General features: G+C 47.0%; 1 protein-coding gene across 5 annotated transcripts in view; it reads right to left on the bottom strand.

Annotated features, from left to right (window-relative positions):
* Nucleotides 1–17,452, bottom strand: part of palld (palladin, cytoskeletal associated protein) — a 105,470-nt gene that overhangs the window by 11,051 nt on the left and 76,967 nt on the right. For all 5 annotated transcript variants that reach the window (XM_058378911.1, XM_058378914.1, XM_058378912.1 and 2 more), the window contains 3 exons: nucleotides 4,882–5,571; nucleotides 2,154–2,289; nucleotides 1,177–1,278 (listed from right to left, as the gene is read on the bottom strand). In XM_058378911.1, coding sequence (XP_058234894.1) covers nucleotides 1,177–1,278; nucleotides 2,154–2,289; nucleotides 4,882–5,571 — 928 coding nt within the window. The remainder of the gene's footprint in view (nucleotides 1–1,176; nucleotides 1,279–2,153; nucleotides 2,290–4,881; nucleotides 5,572–17,452) is intronic.

Below are 17,452 nucleotides of genomic sequence, written 5' to 3'. Positions count from 1 at the left end.
GAGAACAGCCAGTCGCTATCTGATGACATCACATCCTGGGCTCAGACTGTATTAAACTTATACACAACCACATGCATAAACTTACCTCACAGTCACCCTCATCCCTCTCTCTCTATCTGTCTGTCTCTCTCTCTCTCTCTCTATCTATCTATCTATCTATCTATCTATCTATCTATCTATCTATCTATGTCTGTCTCTCTCTCTCTGTCTGTCTGTATCTCTCTCTCTCTATCTGTCTGTCTGTCTGTCTGTCTGTCTGTCTATCTATCTATCCATCTATCTCTGTCTGTATCTATCTCTCTCTATCTGCCTGTCTGTCTGTCAGATAGATAGATAGACAGATAGATAGATAGACAATCCATCCATCCATCCATCCATCCATCCATCCATCCATCCATCCATCTATCTATCTATCTATCTATCTATCTATCTATCTGTCTGTCTGTTTATCTATCCATCTATCTATCTCTCTGTCTGTATCTATCTCTCTATGTCTGTCTGTCTGTCCCTATTTCTGTCCATCTCTTTCACTCCATCTATCTCACTCCGTCTGTCTGTCTGTCCCTATTTCTGTCCATCTCTTTCACTCGGTCTCTCTCACTCCGTCTGTCTGTCTCTTTTTTTAATTTTACTTTTCAAAAATACCACATACTTTACCTGATAAAACAGGCCATGTGCAAGATGAGTTCAGATTAAAGGAGCAATAAGTAAAAATCCTCACTGGTTACCTCTCATACATGTCACTAGTTTACCTCCTGATCACTTTCAGCATCACATGGAGAGAACGTACACAAGACGGCAAAGCTTTTTATGTTGAAGAGTTCCTCAGAACCCTTGCGATGCTGTAAATATTGACCACCAAGTTGCCTTTTAAGGAGAAAAAATAGAGGTGGTGCTGAGCGGCTTAGTGCTAGTAGGAGTGGGGCTACATTCTGGGCCAGAAAAATAAACACAGAATCCCTTACAGGAAGAAACTACTGAGACCACTACAATATGTGGGGAGAAATCATCATCATGGACACAAATTTTATAATCAACTGCACAAAATTACAGACTGCAGCTTTAATGGAAGAATAATGTTAAGATGAACGCATTAAGCAGATGTGAGCAGAGACTCGTATCTGGTCCCCCTGAAGGTGCAGCATGTAGATATACCAGGTTAGTGTGTGTGTGTACCTGTGTAGGGGGCTCCTCCTCTGTTTGTTGTGTGTTAAACACTGTGGCTGCGTTGTCAGCCCCCAGAAGCCTGCGAGCCATCTTCTCTTCATAGGTTAACCTCTGAAAGCAAGCAGGATTAATGGGTGAGGGCTCAGGTTAGTGTGTCACATTCTCACAGCACTTGTCATTTTAGAGGAGTTTTACTACACGAACGATTAGTGACCATGCCGAGTCAGTGCTGGAGGGGGTTTGTTCGGTTGGGTTTCTACTAGGAACACACACACAGGAAGTGGACCGATATCCAGCTCATCTCTTCCCATCCCTTCAGTAACATTTAACCAAGCGCCATAAATCGAATTGAGATCGATTTGCACCAAAAATAAATATGGCTTGCAAATAATTCTTTAATGCAGTACACAGACCCATAACCTGACGCCACATTCGACTTGTAATTCCTGACCACCGTCCAGAAAAAGAAGCAAAGAAACATCCGAGTTGGTCTGCTCAACTCCGCTGATATCCACAAGTGACCTCAAAACAGCATGGCGGCTCACTTGTATCCAAGTAGATCAATCAATACAGACATTTTTGCGTGTTTAATCTAAAACACTGACTCGAGTCGTCGCAGTTATCATGGGCTTGAGTTGTTTTTTTATTGATGAGCTACAATGTGGGGGAAAAAGCACAGGCCAGCTTTATTCAGGCTGGGAAACAGTGCTATGATCCCTTATACATTTATTCACTACATTAAATGGAAGCAGATAATTAGACAGCAAGTTCAACTAATTCGAATAAAGAGAATTTCAAGAGTTTCACATTTTTGGGGAAAACTGCTGTTCGTGAGAATTCCACAGACTGTAAAGATGCAGTAGATAGAAATGAGGTTCTCCATAATATTCTGTTTTCTGTAAGAGTTATGGTGTGTTTATTAGAGTCTGAAACCTGTTAATAATCCTTTATTCATGTGTGACACACACACACACACACACACACACCTGCTGGCCATTGCTGACACGTTCCTCTTTAAAGCGCAGCTTCCTCTCCAGGTCTTGAATGACGGCATCTTTCGAGTCCTGGATCTCGGAGTCGCTTACGATCCGTGGAGTGCGGTTGCTCTTCCGCAGGAACCCGCTGTTTGACAGCCGCACGGGACAGAGAAAAGAAAAGACAGCAGAATTTTAACTGAAATAAGACTTTGTGTACCTGTTTAATAGCAATGCAACGCAAAACGTTGATGCAAGATGCTTTGTGGAGAATAAATTATTAATGGCTGCTCTAATGTATTTGAAATGTAATGCAAGTTATACAGTTCCTCTAGCTCCTCATGGACTGTGTCAGACTGCATTAAATAACTCCAGTAGAGAAATCTTATTTGATTTATCAGTGTCACCATTTATTACAATCGGCCATTGTCGAGACACTGCAGAAAAGCCTTCCAAAAACCCATCAGACTGCTCTGGTGTCATGGACGTGTGAGAATTCATAAGCGGTTGTAAAAATGTGGAACGTATCCTGTCTGGAGTGAGCTGATCCTTCTGAACATCTGTTCTGCTCAAAAATCTCCTCCAGCTCTCACAGAAATCATGTCTCAAACCCAGGAGACACAGTTCTGACTGACAGATGCTGGATGTCCCGCCCCCTGTCTTCCCTAGTCCTCCTGACTGTCCCACCCCCTATCTTCTCTGGTCCCTGTAACTGCCCCGCCTCCTGACTACTGGCCAGGTCAGATCAGCCGATCGCGGCCTAAACACTGACATGCCCATCAGAAACCCTGCTAAACTACCCCCCCACCCCGAGCCCCACCCCCAACCCACACACACACACACCTTTATTTGGTCCTACACAAAACCACATAAAACCCTACAGGGTCACAGAAATGTGTGTACATGTAAAAGGATATTTATAAAAATCTAAATCTTTTATTCACAGTCTTCGATGATAAAAGACGGTTGCAGGGACACAGAAGAAGGAAAGGTTTCTTTTTGAAGTGTAAATTTACGGTTGTAGCACGCACTTCATCAGCTCGAATAAAGCCGAGATGACCCTCAGCTAGAGATCTCACGTTGATCTAAGCACGCAGAGCTCTTATTTCTGAAGATAAGATAAGAGCAGTTTTCACTGCCCAGCTGCTGGGGTCAGTAATTGTGTAGTGTAACGGTGTGCACAAGGCGGTGGTGCAGTAGGTAGGCTTGCCTCGTGGTTTAATCCTGAGCTCTGTTTACTGACTACAGAGTTTCTCTGCATGTTCATCCCAAGAAACAAGCCAGTACGTGGATTAACTGAGATGAATGGCTTTCTGAGTGTGTATAAGTGTGTGTGTGAGGGGGCCGGGTTTCTGATCCAGGGTATATCCCTGCCTCATTCCCAGTGATCCACAATGCCCCTGACCAGTTAATATGAAAGCGAGTGAGTGAGTGAACAGTATGTGTGTGTGTATGTGTGTGTGTGTGTTGTAAGACAACACTTATTATGACCCATTTTCCCACAAAAGACCTTGATACTGCCATCCTCCAACGTCCCATTTATATCATTCCGAGGCATAAACACACACTTTGATAAAGCTCTTTGTTTTAACTCAGAACACACACACACACACACACAAACATTCCCCCTCCTGTCTCTAAAAAGGTCCTTCCATCTCTATAAACATGCTTTATAAGAATGTAAACATGAGCTTCTATCCAGGAGCCGCAGAGCAGCTGCAGGAGTCCGTGGCTACGCTCCAAATTACAATACACGCTCCCTGCACAGTGCACTACTGCCGATCACTTAAACATCAAAAAAGCCGTGCACTTGGTGGGACGTGAACATGTGGCTTTGTTTAGGGTGAAGTGTGCGCTAGTGACTTTAGATAGAGAAAGAGAGAGAGAGAGAGAGAGAGAGAGAGAGAGAGAGAGAGAAAGAAAGAAAGAAAGAAAGAGAGAGAGAGAGAGAGAGAGAGAGAAAGAAAGAAAGAAAGAAAGAAAGAAAGAAAGAAAGAAAGAAAGAGAGAGAGAGAGAGAGAGAGAGAGAAAGAAAGAAAGAAAGAAAGAAAGAAAGAAAGAAAGAAAGAAAGAAAGAAAGAAAGAAAGAAAGGGCTGCTCAATCAAAGCTAAAATGAGAAATCAGGATTTGCTTAAAGCTGCAATCTAAATTTTTTACCACATTTATTCAGAGAAGCAAACTCTTTTACTCCTTTTTAATCATGAGTCATTTTCGATCAACAAAAAAAGAGCTTTGTTTCGACATGACATGTCATTATGCGCCCTTCGTGTGCTATCGGAATCATCTTAAATACAAGTTTCCCGCTAGGAAGTTGCATAAGTCGTAATTACGACTGGAAAACAGAGATCGTTATGATAACCGAGGCCTAAATCACCATGACGGAGGAGGAGGAGGTGTTTGGTTCCAGAAGGACAGGTTTTGTTCATTTTTCTAACTGTTCGTAATGGCTGTTTTGTCGCTCGTGTTATGTATTTATGTAAAGAAGCAGCAGGTCTATGCATGTTGGGAGATTTCTACAGCATGATATAATAAACTTGACCACAATTCCACTATCATTATCAAAATAAAACTAAAATAAAAAAGAAATATGATCCATATGGAATTAACTTGGAGTTGTCTCTGACAATAAAGCACATGAACACGACTTACTCGTAATTACCACTTCAGAATGCATCAACGTTTAAATAATAAATAAATTGTGATCAGCGCTAAAAGCAGCAGAGGGGAACAGGTACTTACACTGTGCCGTTTCCTTTGGGCAGCCCTAGTGCATTGACAGGTGGTGCAGGGGGCGTGGCCGGCAGCACAGACACCAAATACCCAGCAGGTGACTGGGGCTTGGGTGTGAAAGGGGAGGAGCTGTCAGAACGGGTGGGGCTTGTGGTGACAGGAGGTGGGGGCGGAGGTGGCGGAGGGGGAAAGTCCTGCGGTGGGCCACAGGGAGAGGTGACGGTGCTAGAGCTGAGGAAGGGTGGAGGAGGAGGAGGAAAGGAAGGCGAGCCTGGCGACTCCACGCTGCCTCCTTTAGGCAACGGCTGGAAAGGCGGCAGGGTGACACGGCCAAACGGTTTGTGGGTAGAGGAGGGCGAGAGTGGCGATGCCAAACTGGAGCCTGAGGAGGTGGAGGACTGGGTGGAGTAGCTCACCGAACCGCCGCTGGGGCTGATGGGAGATTGGGCGGCGATGAATTGCTTGGGGCGGGCATAGTTGAACGTGCTCGTCTGCATGGTGCTGCACTCCAGCTCCTGGAAGGAGGGAGGAGGGGGAAGAGGCGGAGATGGAGGCGGGACCTCCTGAGGCGGCGGCTGCTGCTGCTGCTGGGGAAGGGGCGGGGCTTTCGGTTCAGGCTGCTGTGATTGCTGCCACTTAGCGGCTTCCTGCTGCTCTAGGAGGACCTGATCGTGGAGCTGCTTCAGTTGTTCTGGGTTCCTACAGGATGGAATAGGAAACAGAAAGGAAAGTATGGATCAGTCGCCACTCGACCAAAGGGGGGTGGGGGGTGGAGCAGAGCCGCACATCATTTACATCCATCATTCAGTCCTTAATCTCAACTATTATATAATAAAAAGCATCTTTTGAGTGATCAACGTTTTAAACAATACTGCGATTGGACAGATAAGCCGACATCCCATTGATTTGTACAGCTTTTCAGATGTGACATCACGAGGCTCACAACTTCCTGAGATTTTAGTGCACCTAGTGGTCGAAAATGGGAACTGCATGGAGCTCTAACTTACTGGGATACACCCACTGGAGCAGAAATCGTCCAATCAAATCCTGATGTCCACTCTAACAACATTTTTAGTTAAGACAGTTAATGAACATTCACTGTGGGTTGGCAGAGTCATAATATGTACACAAAATTCTGATAAATGATAAAAACTCTGTGGCCTTGTTTTATAGCAAATTATCAGAATGAAATTTAATAAATAATTGAAAACAAAGACAAATTGTAAGTACAGACAGTGTATTTATGGTGTACAAAACCATATCTACAGTAAGATATTGCAACGATAAAGGGGGATTTGTAGAGTGAATAACGTGCATCCCATTAGAATATCCCATGTGTGTGCAGCAAGGTGACCTTGTTTCTCTACACTAAAGACAAAAGAACCTGAAAAATGTGTCTCCCTTTCCAGTTCCCAGGATTTTTTGAGCTAGTTTCAGAAAATGCTGACGTGGGCTGAAACCTGGCAACCCTGTGTCTTTGGGAAACATACAAATTTATTTCTAAAAAGCAAACCGCTCAAAATGAACTGCATGCTAGGTGACAACGCGTTGTCAACTCTCAGTTACTAGAGGACTACTCTTTAATAAATAAATAAATCAGGTCAAGTGTGATAGCCTACTGACTTTATTTCGTTTGAGGCCATGACGTGAAGGCTATGTGTGACCTCACCAACATCTACACACAAGCTCACAAGCTGCTGCTGATGTTAAAAACAAATAAAATCAACAGTTTATCGTCATCTGATCAGCTGACACCATGAGACTTTCGTCTAAAACGGCTTCCGTTTCCGAAATGAGCGCTATTTCTGTGCGTGTGACGACTCATGCTGAGTGTTTTCCTGCGGTCAGAGATGAACGTAATCTGCATATCCTTCACACGCGCCTATAGGCTTCCACATCCTCCCACATCGTCCACTTTAACAAACACGGCTCTAACTGGGGACACAGCATTACACTAAAACCTCACAACCTCCTCCAGTCAGTAGCACTGTGATCCGGCGCTCTATAATTAGTGTCCTTCTCTACCACTGCCATGTGGACTGTTGTATTAAGCAAAAAAATAAACCCGTAAATGTTGTTCTGACATTCTGGAGATGTTTTTAGTGTGACTGAGGGCCGCAAAGTCTGTTCTGGGAAGAACATCGGCAAGGTTTTCAAGCTCTAGGGCGTAAACACAAAGCGTCTCAGAAGTGATGGCCTGTCGAGAGGCGGGTCATAAAATACAAAGACTTTGTAGAATAAAGCGTATGATTTAACGTTAGCTTATTTACAGTCGGGGAACCTTGTAAAAAAATTTTTTTAAAAATCACAAACAAACTATTAAATGTGAACAGTGATATTCTGCCTATTTATCAGAACCAGAGTCAAAGATCATTAAATTCTACTTGACTTTATTGTATAGTCATAATATATTGCTTAGAAAATAAGAAAATCATAACCCACCCACCCCCAACTCCCGTGATGGCTCTATGAGCTCTATAAACATTAAATGTTAAGTGTGTGTGTGTGTTACAAAAGGAATGGTCAGCTCACTCATTCTTCTAAGCCATTATTCTAAATAGATTACAGTAGGATATCATGTCAGTTTTTTCAATTTCCTGGATCATTTCAGTCTTTAAAAGGTCCATAAACTAAAACTTTTTATTATTTAATATCTTCTTCTGATTTTGCTGCTTCTTTGTGATGCAACCTGGTGGTTTTTTTTAGTGCTTTTTAGGACTTGAATCACGAAATCATACCCGAGGTTAAATGCCTTACTAAATCATAGCCTGTAACACACACACACACACACACGTTATACGGACATATTTTGCAGTAGGCAGAGCTCAGGCCTCTGATTATGAGGTCAGAAAGTGTACAAAGTCCTTGTGCACTCTATCACACACACACACGGCATATCAAACACTGTGGGTGTGACTGTAAAGTGTTAAGGACGTGTATTCCTAAGGACAATGGACCCAAAACCCTGAACCAACATCCTTATACAGGCCTACAGAGGCTTTCCATGCAGCCGATTAGCTGAGAGGTTGATTGTACTTCGCTGGAAATGATGCACTTCACTGGAAGGATCCCAGAAAGTCACAAGCGTGTGTGTGTGTGTGTGTGTGAGAGAGAGTGTGTGTGTTGGTCTGCAACAAGTGCATTTGTCTTGTGTTGTGTTTGTTTCCATTTCCTTAGTTGGAAGTTATTGCCCAGGGCAGGGTAAGATAATCAGATCGAACATGTCAGGGCTGAGTTTGTACCTGGTCAGGTGTGTGTGTGTGTGTAGCGGTGCAAGATCGGACAGAAATAATAATATAATCCACAAGCCACAATTTTTAAGGTTTATGAGACATATCACCCACCTATATACCTGTAGATGTGTGTGTGTGTGTGTGTGTGTGTGTGTGTGTGTGTGTGTGTGTGTGTGTGTGTGTGTGTGTGTGTGTGTGTGTGTGAGAGACCGTGACATTGCCAGAGCTTCACCTGGAAGTCAGAAGCTCCAGATCATAAAGTCATAAAGTCTGTTCTGCCAGAAATTCTGTCTCTAAGAAAAGCTGATGGTCAGCATTTGCCAGAAATTCAGCCTGTAAGTGATGGTCAGCATACGCGTCTCGTTACATCTCAGCCCACAGAGACTGAGAAAACCAGCACCTGTATGGGATGTGTAAGGAGAAATATCCAGCCTGCTGTTTAGTGTTAATTCAGCTGAAGTGAAGCCTCGCGGCTTCTCACGGCAATTCCGAAGTTTTGCGTTAGCATGCGTTTGTTTATGGATTGTAGAAGGTCCACAAAACCAGAAGGAACGCCCTGAACGACTTCCTGCATCGTACTGAACTGAAAAGCTTTACGGAACAAGCGGCTCTCATTGTACACCTACTCAGGTGGAACTCTCAGAGGAAACCTGCGGGACATTATTCCTCAAAAACCAAAACAAAACACCTGACAATGAGAGAAAGCAGTATGGAGAGCGAGGCGAGGCGAGGCGAGGCGAGAAGGCTTCCTCTCTTTCATACAGTTTTAATGTGTGGTATGAAGGCTGCTCCCTCGCTCTGTCACTCGGCTCCAAGCACATTTCACCCTAACTGTTTCCAGATGTGGAGCCGAGAGTCTCTCTGGGTTCTGCTCTATATTCTCTTTTACTTTTTAACATAGAGGGGGAAGCCCTCCCTCACTCCCCCCCCCCCTTCTCTCACTGCCTCTCCCTCGGTCTCTCTCTCTCTCCCTTTCTCTCCCTCTGTCCTTCTCTCCCAATCTCTCCCTCTGTCTCTCTCTCCCCTTCTCTCCCTCTCTCTCTCCTCCCTCTCTCCCTCCATCACTCTCTCTTTCTCCCTCCCTGTCTCTGTCTCTCTCTTTCTCCCTCCCTCCCTCCCTCCCTCCCTCTGTCTGTCTCTCTCTCTCTTTCTCCCTCCCTCCCTTCCTGTCTGTCTCTCTCTCTTTCTCCCTCCCTCTGTCTCTCTCTCTCTTTCTCCCTCCCTCCCTTCCTGTCTGTCTCTCTCTCTCTCTCCCTTTCTCCCTCCCCGTCTCCCTTCCTGTCTCTCTCTCTCTCCCTTTCTCCCTCCCTGTCTCCCTCTCTTTCTCTCTCCCTACCTGTCTCTCTCTCCCTTTCTCCCTCCCCGTCTCCCTTCCTGTCTCTCTCTCTCTCTCCCTTTCTCCCTCCCTGTCTCCCTTCCTGTCTCTCTCTCTCTCCCTTTCTCCCTCCCTGTCTCCCTCTCTTTCTCTCTCCCTACCTGTCTCTCCCTCTCTTTCTCCCTCCCTCTGTCTGTCTCTCTCTCTCTCTCTCTTTCTCCCTCCCTCCCTCCCTCCCTCCCTTCCTGTCTGTCTCTCTCTCTCTTTCTCCCTCCCTCCCTCCCTTCCTGTCTGTCTCTCTCTCTCTTTCTCCCTCCCTCCCTCCCTCCCTCCCTTCCTGTCTGTCTCTCTCTCTCTTTCTCCCTCCCTCCCTCCCTCCCTCCCTTCCTGTCTGTCTCTCTCTCTCTTTCTCCCTCCCTCCCTCCCTCCCTTCCTGTCTGTCTCTCCCTCTCTGTCTCACTCCCTCTCTCCCTACCTGTCTCTCCCTCTCTGTCTCACTCCCTCTCTCCCTACCTGTCTCTCCCTCTCTGTCTCACTCCCTCTCTCCCTACCTGTCTCTCCCTCTCTGTCTCACTCCCTCTCTCCCTACCTGTCTCTCCCTCTCTGTCTCACTCCCTCTCTCCCTACCTGTCTCTCCCTCTCTGTCTCACTCCCTCTCTCCCTACCTGTCTCTCCCTCTCTGTCTCACTCCCTCTCTCCCTACCTGTCTCTCCCTCTCTGTCTCACTCCCTCTCTCCCTACCTGTCTCTCCCTCTCTGTCTCACTCCCTCTCTCCCTACCTGTCTCTCCCTCTCTGTCTCACTCCCTCTCTCCCTACCTGTCTCTCCCTCTCTGTCTCACTCCCTCTCTCCCTACCTGTCTCTCCCTCTCTGTCTCACTCCCTCTCTCCCTACCTGTCTCTCCCTCTCTGTCTCACTCCCTCTCTCCCTACCTGTCTCTCCCTCTCTGTCTCACTCCCTCTCTCCCTACCTGTCTCTCCCTCTCTGTCTCACTCCCTCTCTCCCTACCTGTCTCTCCCTCTCTGTCTCACTCCCTCTCTCCCTACCTGTCTCTCCCTCTCTGTCTCACTCCCTCTCTCCCTACCTGTCTCTCCCTCTCTGTCTCACTCCCTCTCTCCCTACCTGTCTCTCCCTCTCTGTCTCACTCCCTCTCTCCCTACCTGTCTCTCCCTCTCTGTCTCACTCCCTCTCTCCCTACCTGTCTCTCCCTCTCTGTCTCACTCCCTCTCTCCCTACCTGTCTCTCCCTCTCTGTCTCACTCCCTCTCTCCCTACCTGTCTCTCCCTCTCTGTCTCACTCCCTCTCTCCCTACCTGTCTCTCCCTCTCTGTCTCACTCCCTCTCTCCCTACCTGTCTCTCCCTCTCTGTCTCACTCCCTCTCTCCCTACCTGTCTCTCCCTCTCTGTCTCACTCCCTCTCTCCCTACCTGTCTCTCCCTCTCTGTCTCACTCCCTCTCTCCCTACCTGTCTCTCCCTCTCTGTCTCACTCCCTCTCTCCCTACCTGTCTCTCCCTCTCTGTCTCACTCCCTCTCTCCCTACCTGTCTCTCCCTCTCTGTCTCACTCCCTCTCTCCCTACCTGTCTCTCCCTCTCTGTCTCACTCCCTCTCTCCCTACCTGTCTCTCCCTCTCTGTCTCACTCCCTCTCTCCCTACCTGTCTCTCCCTCTCTGTCTCACTCCCTCTCTCCCTACCTGTCTCTCCCTCTCTGTCTCACTCCCTCTCTCCCTACCTGTCTCTCCCTCTCTGTCTCACTCCCTCTCTCCCTACCTGTCTCTCCCTCTCTGTCTCACTCCCTCTCTCCCTACCTGTCTCTCCCTCTCTGTCTCACTCCCTCTCTCCCTACCTGTCTCTCCCTCTCTGTCTCACTCCCTCTCTCCCTACCTGTCTCTCCCTCTCTGTCTCACTCCCTCTCTCCCTACCTGTCTCTCCCTCTCTGTCTCACTCCCTCTCTCCCTACCTGTCTCTCCCTCTCTGTCTCACTCCCTCTCTCCCTACCTGTCTCTCCCTCTCTGTCTCACTCCCTCTCTCCCTACCTGTCTCTCCCTCTCTGTCTCACTCCCTCTCTCCCTACCTGTCTCTCCCTCTCTGTCTCACTCCCTCTCTCCCTACCTGTCTCTCCCTCTCTGTCTCACTCCCTCTCTCCCTACCTGTCTCTCCCTCTCTGTCTCACTCCCTCTCTCCCTACCTGTCTCTCCCTCTCTGTCTCACTCCCTCTCTCCCTACCTGTCTCTCCCTCTCTGTCTCACTCCCTCTCTCCCTACCTGTCTCTCCCTCTCTGTCTCACTCCCTCTCTCCCTACCTGTCTCTCCCTCTCTGTCTCACTCCCTCTCTCCCTACCTGTCTCTCCCTCTCTGTCTCACTCCCTCTCTCCCTACCTGTCTCTCCCTCTCTGTCTCACTCCCTCTCTCCCTACCTGTCTCTCCCTCTCTGTCTCACTCCCTCTCTCCCTACCTGTCTCTCCCTCTCTGTCTCACTCCCTCTCTCCCTACCTGTCTCTCCCTCTCTGTCTCACTCCCTCTCTCCCTACCTGTCTCTCCCTCTCTGTCTCACTCCCTCTCTCCCTACCTGTCTCTCCCTCTCTGTCTCACTCCCTCTCTCCCTACCTGTCTCTCCCTCTCTGTCTCACTCCCTCTCTCCCTACCTGTCTCTCCCTCTCTGTCTCACTCCCTCTCTCCCTACCTGTCTCTCCCTCTCTTTCTCACTCCCTCTCTCCCTACCTGTCTCTCCCTCTCTTTCTCACTCCCTCTCTCCCTACCTGTCTCTCCCTCTCTTTCTCACTCCCTCTCTCCCTACCTGTCTCTCCCTCTCTTTCTCACTCCCTCTCTCCCTACCTGTCTCTCCCTCTCTTTCTCACTCCCTCTCCCCCTCTCCCGTTCCTGCAGCTGAAATGAGTCTGACAGACCTGATAAGACTTGAAAACCGACAGAAAATGAGAAAGAAAGCGAGAGAGAAAAGACAGGAGAGAGGTTACAGTGTGATGAACATGCTTAGCTCATATAGAACGAAACAGATTTTTATATATGATACCATGTAAAACAAAAACCCAGGAGTGTGTGTGTGTGTTTGTACAATCTCAGTGTATATACACAGAGACAAAAAGCCCTGAACCCCGGATCAGCCCCGGGATCGGTCACTACCGCAAAAGATCCATAATTTCCACATGAAACAACACACACTGGTGTCTTCTTTCTCTTTGTGTCTTTCCCTTCAGTCCCTCGTTCATCTCCCGCCCCTCTCCTGCCGTGTCCGGAGTGTGCAACCACCGAAAGTGCACTTTTACAGGAATAGTTTGGCAGTGGCTGAAACACGCTCGGACTCGGCCCTCTGAGGCGCTTTGCTTTCATTCCTTTTTTGGTTCTGTTCTGAGCGCACATGCACACATCATCTTACACACACACACACACACACACACACACACACACACACACACTCATTCACAGTGCTCTCCAGTGCACCATTCAGATAAACGCCTGTATAAAATAAACGCACAGGAAAGCAACAGGACTACATTTTCATATAATAGTATTTCCTCTCGAAATGTGAGTCAGAAGAATTTCACCCCCAGGGCTACCAGATTTCGACTCGAAACCCGCTTGCCTCATCCAGGAGGTCCAGACATGGCCAAAGATAGGGCTTTCAACAAGAAGATAAGCCAAACATTCTTCCAGAGCATTGCAGAAACTAGAAATGTCTCAGTGTCAGGATTTGAACTCTGGTCTGGATTGACCGGTCTGAGTTGCACAAACCCAAGACTGCGCACGTCTCCAGCCTTGTTCGACGTTACAGGAAGACGCTGTTCTGTCTAATCTAACGTCCCTGTAGGTCTAAGCTCAAATCAGTGTTTTTATGGATTATTCTTTTTACATTGAATCACATGAAGGGTGCCAATATTTCTGAGCACACGATTCATACACTGGGTCGGAAAATAGTCATTTAGTGTGTATTTACTTACAAAAACATGCCATGATGCACATGCAGTTTTCTGCAGACCTTAGTGATCTGAGGTCAGTGAGGTGACTGAGAACCCAGTGACCTCTGGTATCTAAAAAATACCTGTTATATATTATCTACACTGAACCCACATGCTATTCATTTCCCTTAAAAGTTTAGAAAAATTATATTAATCCAACTCCTATTACATGACCATCTTAATAATTCAGACAATCTGTTCAGTTAGTTTAACATCTCTCTCTCTCTCCCTCTTATTTACGCCCTCTCTCTCCCCCACTTTCTCTCTCTCTGTCCCTCTCTCTCCCCATCTCTCTGTACCTCTCTCCCTCTCTTTCGCTCACACCCCCCCTCCCCTTCAGCTTCAGAAGACCTCAGCAGAGATAAGAGAACTTGCCAGAGGGACGATCATCTTAAAAGGTACTCCATCTAATCATTTATGTTACAGTGGAGGGTCAGAAGCCACTCTGCCTTCTGTGGGCATGGTGGGTAATTACAGATCTCCTAGAGCATGAGGAAATAGATTCTTGGTTTGATGAGAAAGTGAGAAATTGACCTTCTTGAGCAGAACTCCAAGCATTAAGACTGCTCATCAACTAGCTAATACAATCCCTGCAGTGAAGCATGGTGGTGGCAGCATCGAGCTCCATGGTGCTTCTCAGCAGCAGAACTTTTGGACTGGCCAGAACTGTTGGAAGTATAAATAAGAAAAGTGCACATGAGTGCATATGAACTCTCTGAACTGGGGTGAAGGGTCACCTTTCAGCACATTAACTGAACCCGAAGCATATATTTAAGCGATGCTGGAGTGGCTTCTCTGAATGTCCTTGAGTGGCCTGCCAAAGCCCAGAGATTAACTCTGTAAAATATCTGTGGAGAGACCTGAAGATGGCAGTCCATGTCCAGTCTGACTGAGCCGGAGAGAAGGATCTGGCAAGAAGAATGAGAGAAACAGCCCAAATCCATGTGTCTAAAGGCTGTAGAGACGCACCCAAGAAGACTGGAAACTGTAATCCTGGTGTTCAATATCCTCCTTTACTGAAAGCTGATTCACAGCAAAAATGTTTCTCAATCTATTTTATGGGAAATCTAGAACAATAAAAATGAGACAGTGAGTGAGAGAGTGAGAGCGAGCGTGAGAGAGAGAGAGAGAGAGACACAAAGTGTGTGAGTGAGAGCGAGAGAGTGAGATGTCTAATGTCCTCCCTTTCCGGTCAGAAAACAAGCTTATCTCTCCATCATCTCTTTTCCTCCTCTTCCTCTCTGAAAGACGTTTCTGCGTGTTTTATTACCTGACACTTCTAAAAATATCCAGTCCTGTGTTCCTGAGCTATGAATAACCCTCATCACAAAGCCCACTTTCTAAAAATACCACTCCTTTTTTTAGGTTGTAAAATCCAGAAACTATTCATTTCCCTTAAAAGGTGGAGATTTATTTTATTAGTGCATCACATGACCATCTTCATGATCCAGATCATTCTTTCAGGTAATTACAGCAACTGAAGGCACAATAACTCCACATAGTTCAATGGCATTCTTCTACCGGTCTCTCTCTCTCTCTCTCTCTCTCTCTCTGTGTCTGGCTGTCTTTCTCACTCTCTCTCTCTGTCTATCTCTCTCCCTTTCTCTCTCTGTCATTCTATCTCTCGCTCACCTCTCTGTCTGTGTGTGTGTCTGTCTCTCTCCTTCTGTGTGTGTGTGTGTGTGTGTGTGTATGTGTCTGTCTCTCTGGCCATGTCTCTCCTTCTGTGTGTGTGTGTGTGTGTGTGTGTGTGTCTTTCTCTCTCTCTTTTCCTCTCCATGTCTTTCTATCTCTCACTCTCCTCTCTCGTGTCTGTGGGTGGGTGTGTCTGTCTCTCTCTCTCTCTCTCTCTCCCCCATCTGTGTGTGTGTGTGTATGTGTCTGTCTGTCTCTCTGGCCATGTCTCTCCTTGTGTGTGTGTGTGTGTGTGTGTGAGTGTGTTTCTCTCTCTCTCTCTCTCTCTGTCTTTCTCTCTCTCACTCTCCTCTCTCGTGTCTGTCTGTCTGTCTGTCTGTCTGTCTGTCTCTCTCTCTCTCTCTCTCCCCCCATCTGTGTGTGTGTGTGTGTATGTGTCTGTCTGTCTCTCTGGCCATGTCTCTCCTTGTGTGTGTGTGTGTGTGTGTTTCTCTCTCTCTCTGTCTTTCTCTCTCTTTTCCTCTCCATGTCTTTCTATCTCTCACTCTCCTCTCTCCTGTCTGTCTGTGTTTGTGGCATGGTGAGGCCAGTGAGGGAGATGGAGCAGGCCTCCTTGTTGCCATGGTGATGGAGCAGTGTTGTCAGTGTGCACTCCAGTCCAACAAACTACTCCATCATTTCACACACAAACACATGCCATTCATCAGCGCCTATATTTCTTCTTTTTTTGGTGCTGTCCTTCATGCTCTGCTCATTCCTCCTCCTCCCTCGCTCCTCTTGCTCTGTTCTGTGGAATGGTTTCTTCTCTCAGCTCATCCAGGCAGCAGCAGTGCTGACCACACAGTTCAGGAAGCTGTTGTATTAGTTACACTTCCACACTGACCAACATCCGTCCAGTGAGTAAAATAATCATGCAGCGAAACAGCCGACTGTTTTCTTTTCCATTCTCTATATGAGATATAGCACCACTTTCTATTACAGTGGACACTCATCACCAACCTGACCTTTAAACACTTCACTCATATGATACACGACACGTGGTGTATACAGTAATCAGTGACCAGAGCCTGACCGGTGTGGTCATTTCATTACCAATAGCAGTCTGTGTGAAGAATGTCAGCACTGACCTCCCTGCTTCATTTCCCTAACAGATAAACCTGCGTCCTTCCTGAAGATTTTAAGATGTTGCTCTGCTGCATTCGACTAACCATCTGAACTCCATCCTCAGACTAGGACACAGCTCACCGCCCACAAATGTTAGATGGTCAACAACGACGTCCCCTCAGTCCCAGCTCTGATTTCTGCATGAAATAAAATGACTGCACAACTACTGTGTGTGTCTTCATGTGTCTGTCTGTCTGTCTGTCTCTCTCTTGTCTCTGTGTCCCTCCTTCTGTGTGTGTGTGTCTGTGTCTCTCTCTCTCCGGCTCTTTCTTTCTTTCTCGTCTCTGTGTCCCTCCTTCTCTGTGTGTGTGTCTCTCTCTCTCCCTCTCTCTGTCTGTCTGGCTTTCTCTTGTCTCTCCTTCTGTGTGTGTGTGTCTCTCTCTCCCTCTGTCTGGCTCGCTCTTGTCTCTATGTCTCCCTTCTGTGCATGTGTCTCCCCCTCTCTCTCTGTCTGGCTCACTCTTGTCTCTGCGTCTCTCCTTCTGTGTGTGTGTGTCTCTATCACTCTTTCGGTCTCTCTCTAGTCTCTGTGTCTCTCCTGTGTGTGTGTGTCTGTCAGTCTCTCTCTCTGTCTGTCTGTCTCTCTCTCGTTCTTTCTCTCGTCTGTGTGTCTCTCTCTCTTTTTTCTCTCTCGTCTCTGTGTTTCTCTTTGTGTGTGTGTGTGGGTCTCTCTCTCTCTCGTCTCTGTCTTTCTCTCCCTTTCTCTCTAGTGGCAGCGCAGGAAATAGCTGCTGAAAGACAGGAAGTTGTTGAGTGTAAACAGCAGATGATAACTGGAGTCCCTCTGTAAACACAAACAGGGTGCAAAAACGTGTGTGTGTGTGTGTGTGTGTGTGTGTGTGTGTGTGTGTGTGTGTGTGTGTGCGCGCATCTGCTGGTAATGATGATCAAGTTTGACATTCATGCTACAAACAGGTGCATTTCAAAGACAGACTGAATTCAATCATAATAATAAAGTCAATCTGAGTCAGTGGATGTCATTAATAAATAGAGTAATGAAAAGCATGAAGGATTTATTCCCCCACTCTTATTCCCCCACTCTTATTCCCCCACTCTTATTCCCCCACTCTTATTCCCCCACTCTTATTCCCCCACTCTTATTCCCCCACTCTTATTCCCCCACTCTTATTCCCCCACTCTTATTCCCCCACTCTTATTCCCCCACTCTTATTCCCCCACTCTTATTCCCCCACTCTTATTCCCCCACTCTTATTCCCAGCAAAATCAGACCTGGGAGCGCTTTGTTCCAGCAAACAAGAGATA

This window comes from Hemibagrus wyckioides, linkage group LG25, assembly GCF_019097595.1.
Source record: "Hemibagrus wyckioides isolate EC202008001 linkage group LG25, SWU_Hwy_1.0, whole genome shotgun sequence".
NCBI lineage: Eukaryota > Metazoa > Chordata > Actinopteri > Siluriformes > Bagridae > Hemibagrus > Hemibagrus wyckioides.
The sequence above is the reverse complement of the archived record's forward strand: the minus strand, read 5'-3'. Positions and strand labels throughout refer to the sequence as shown.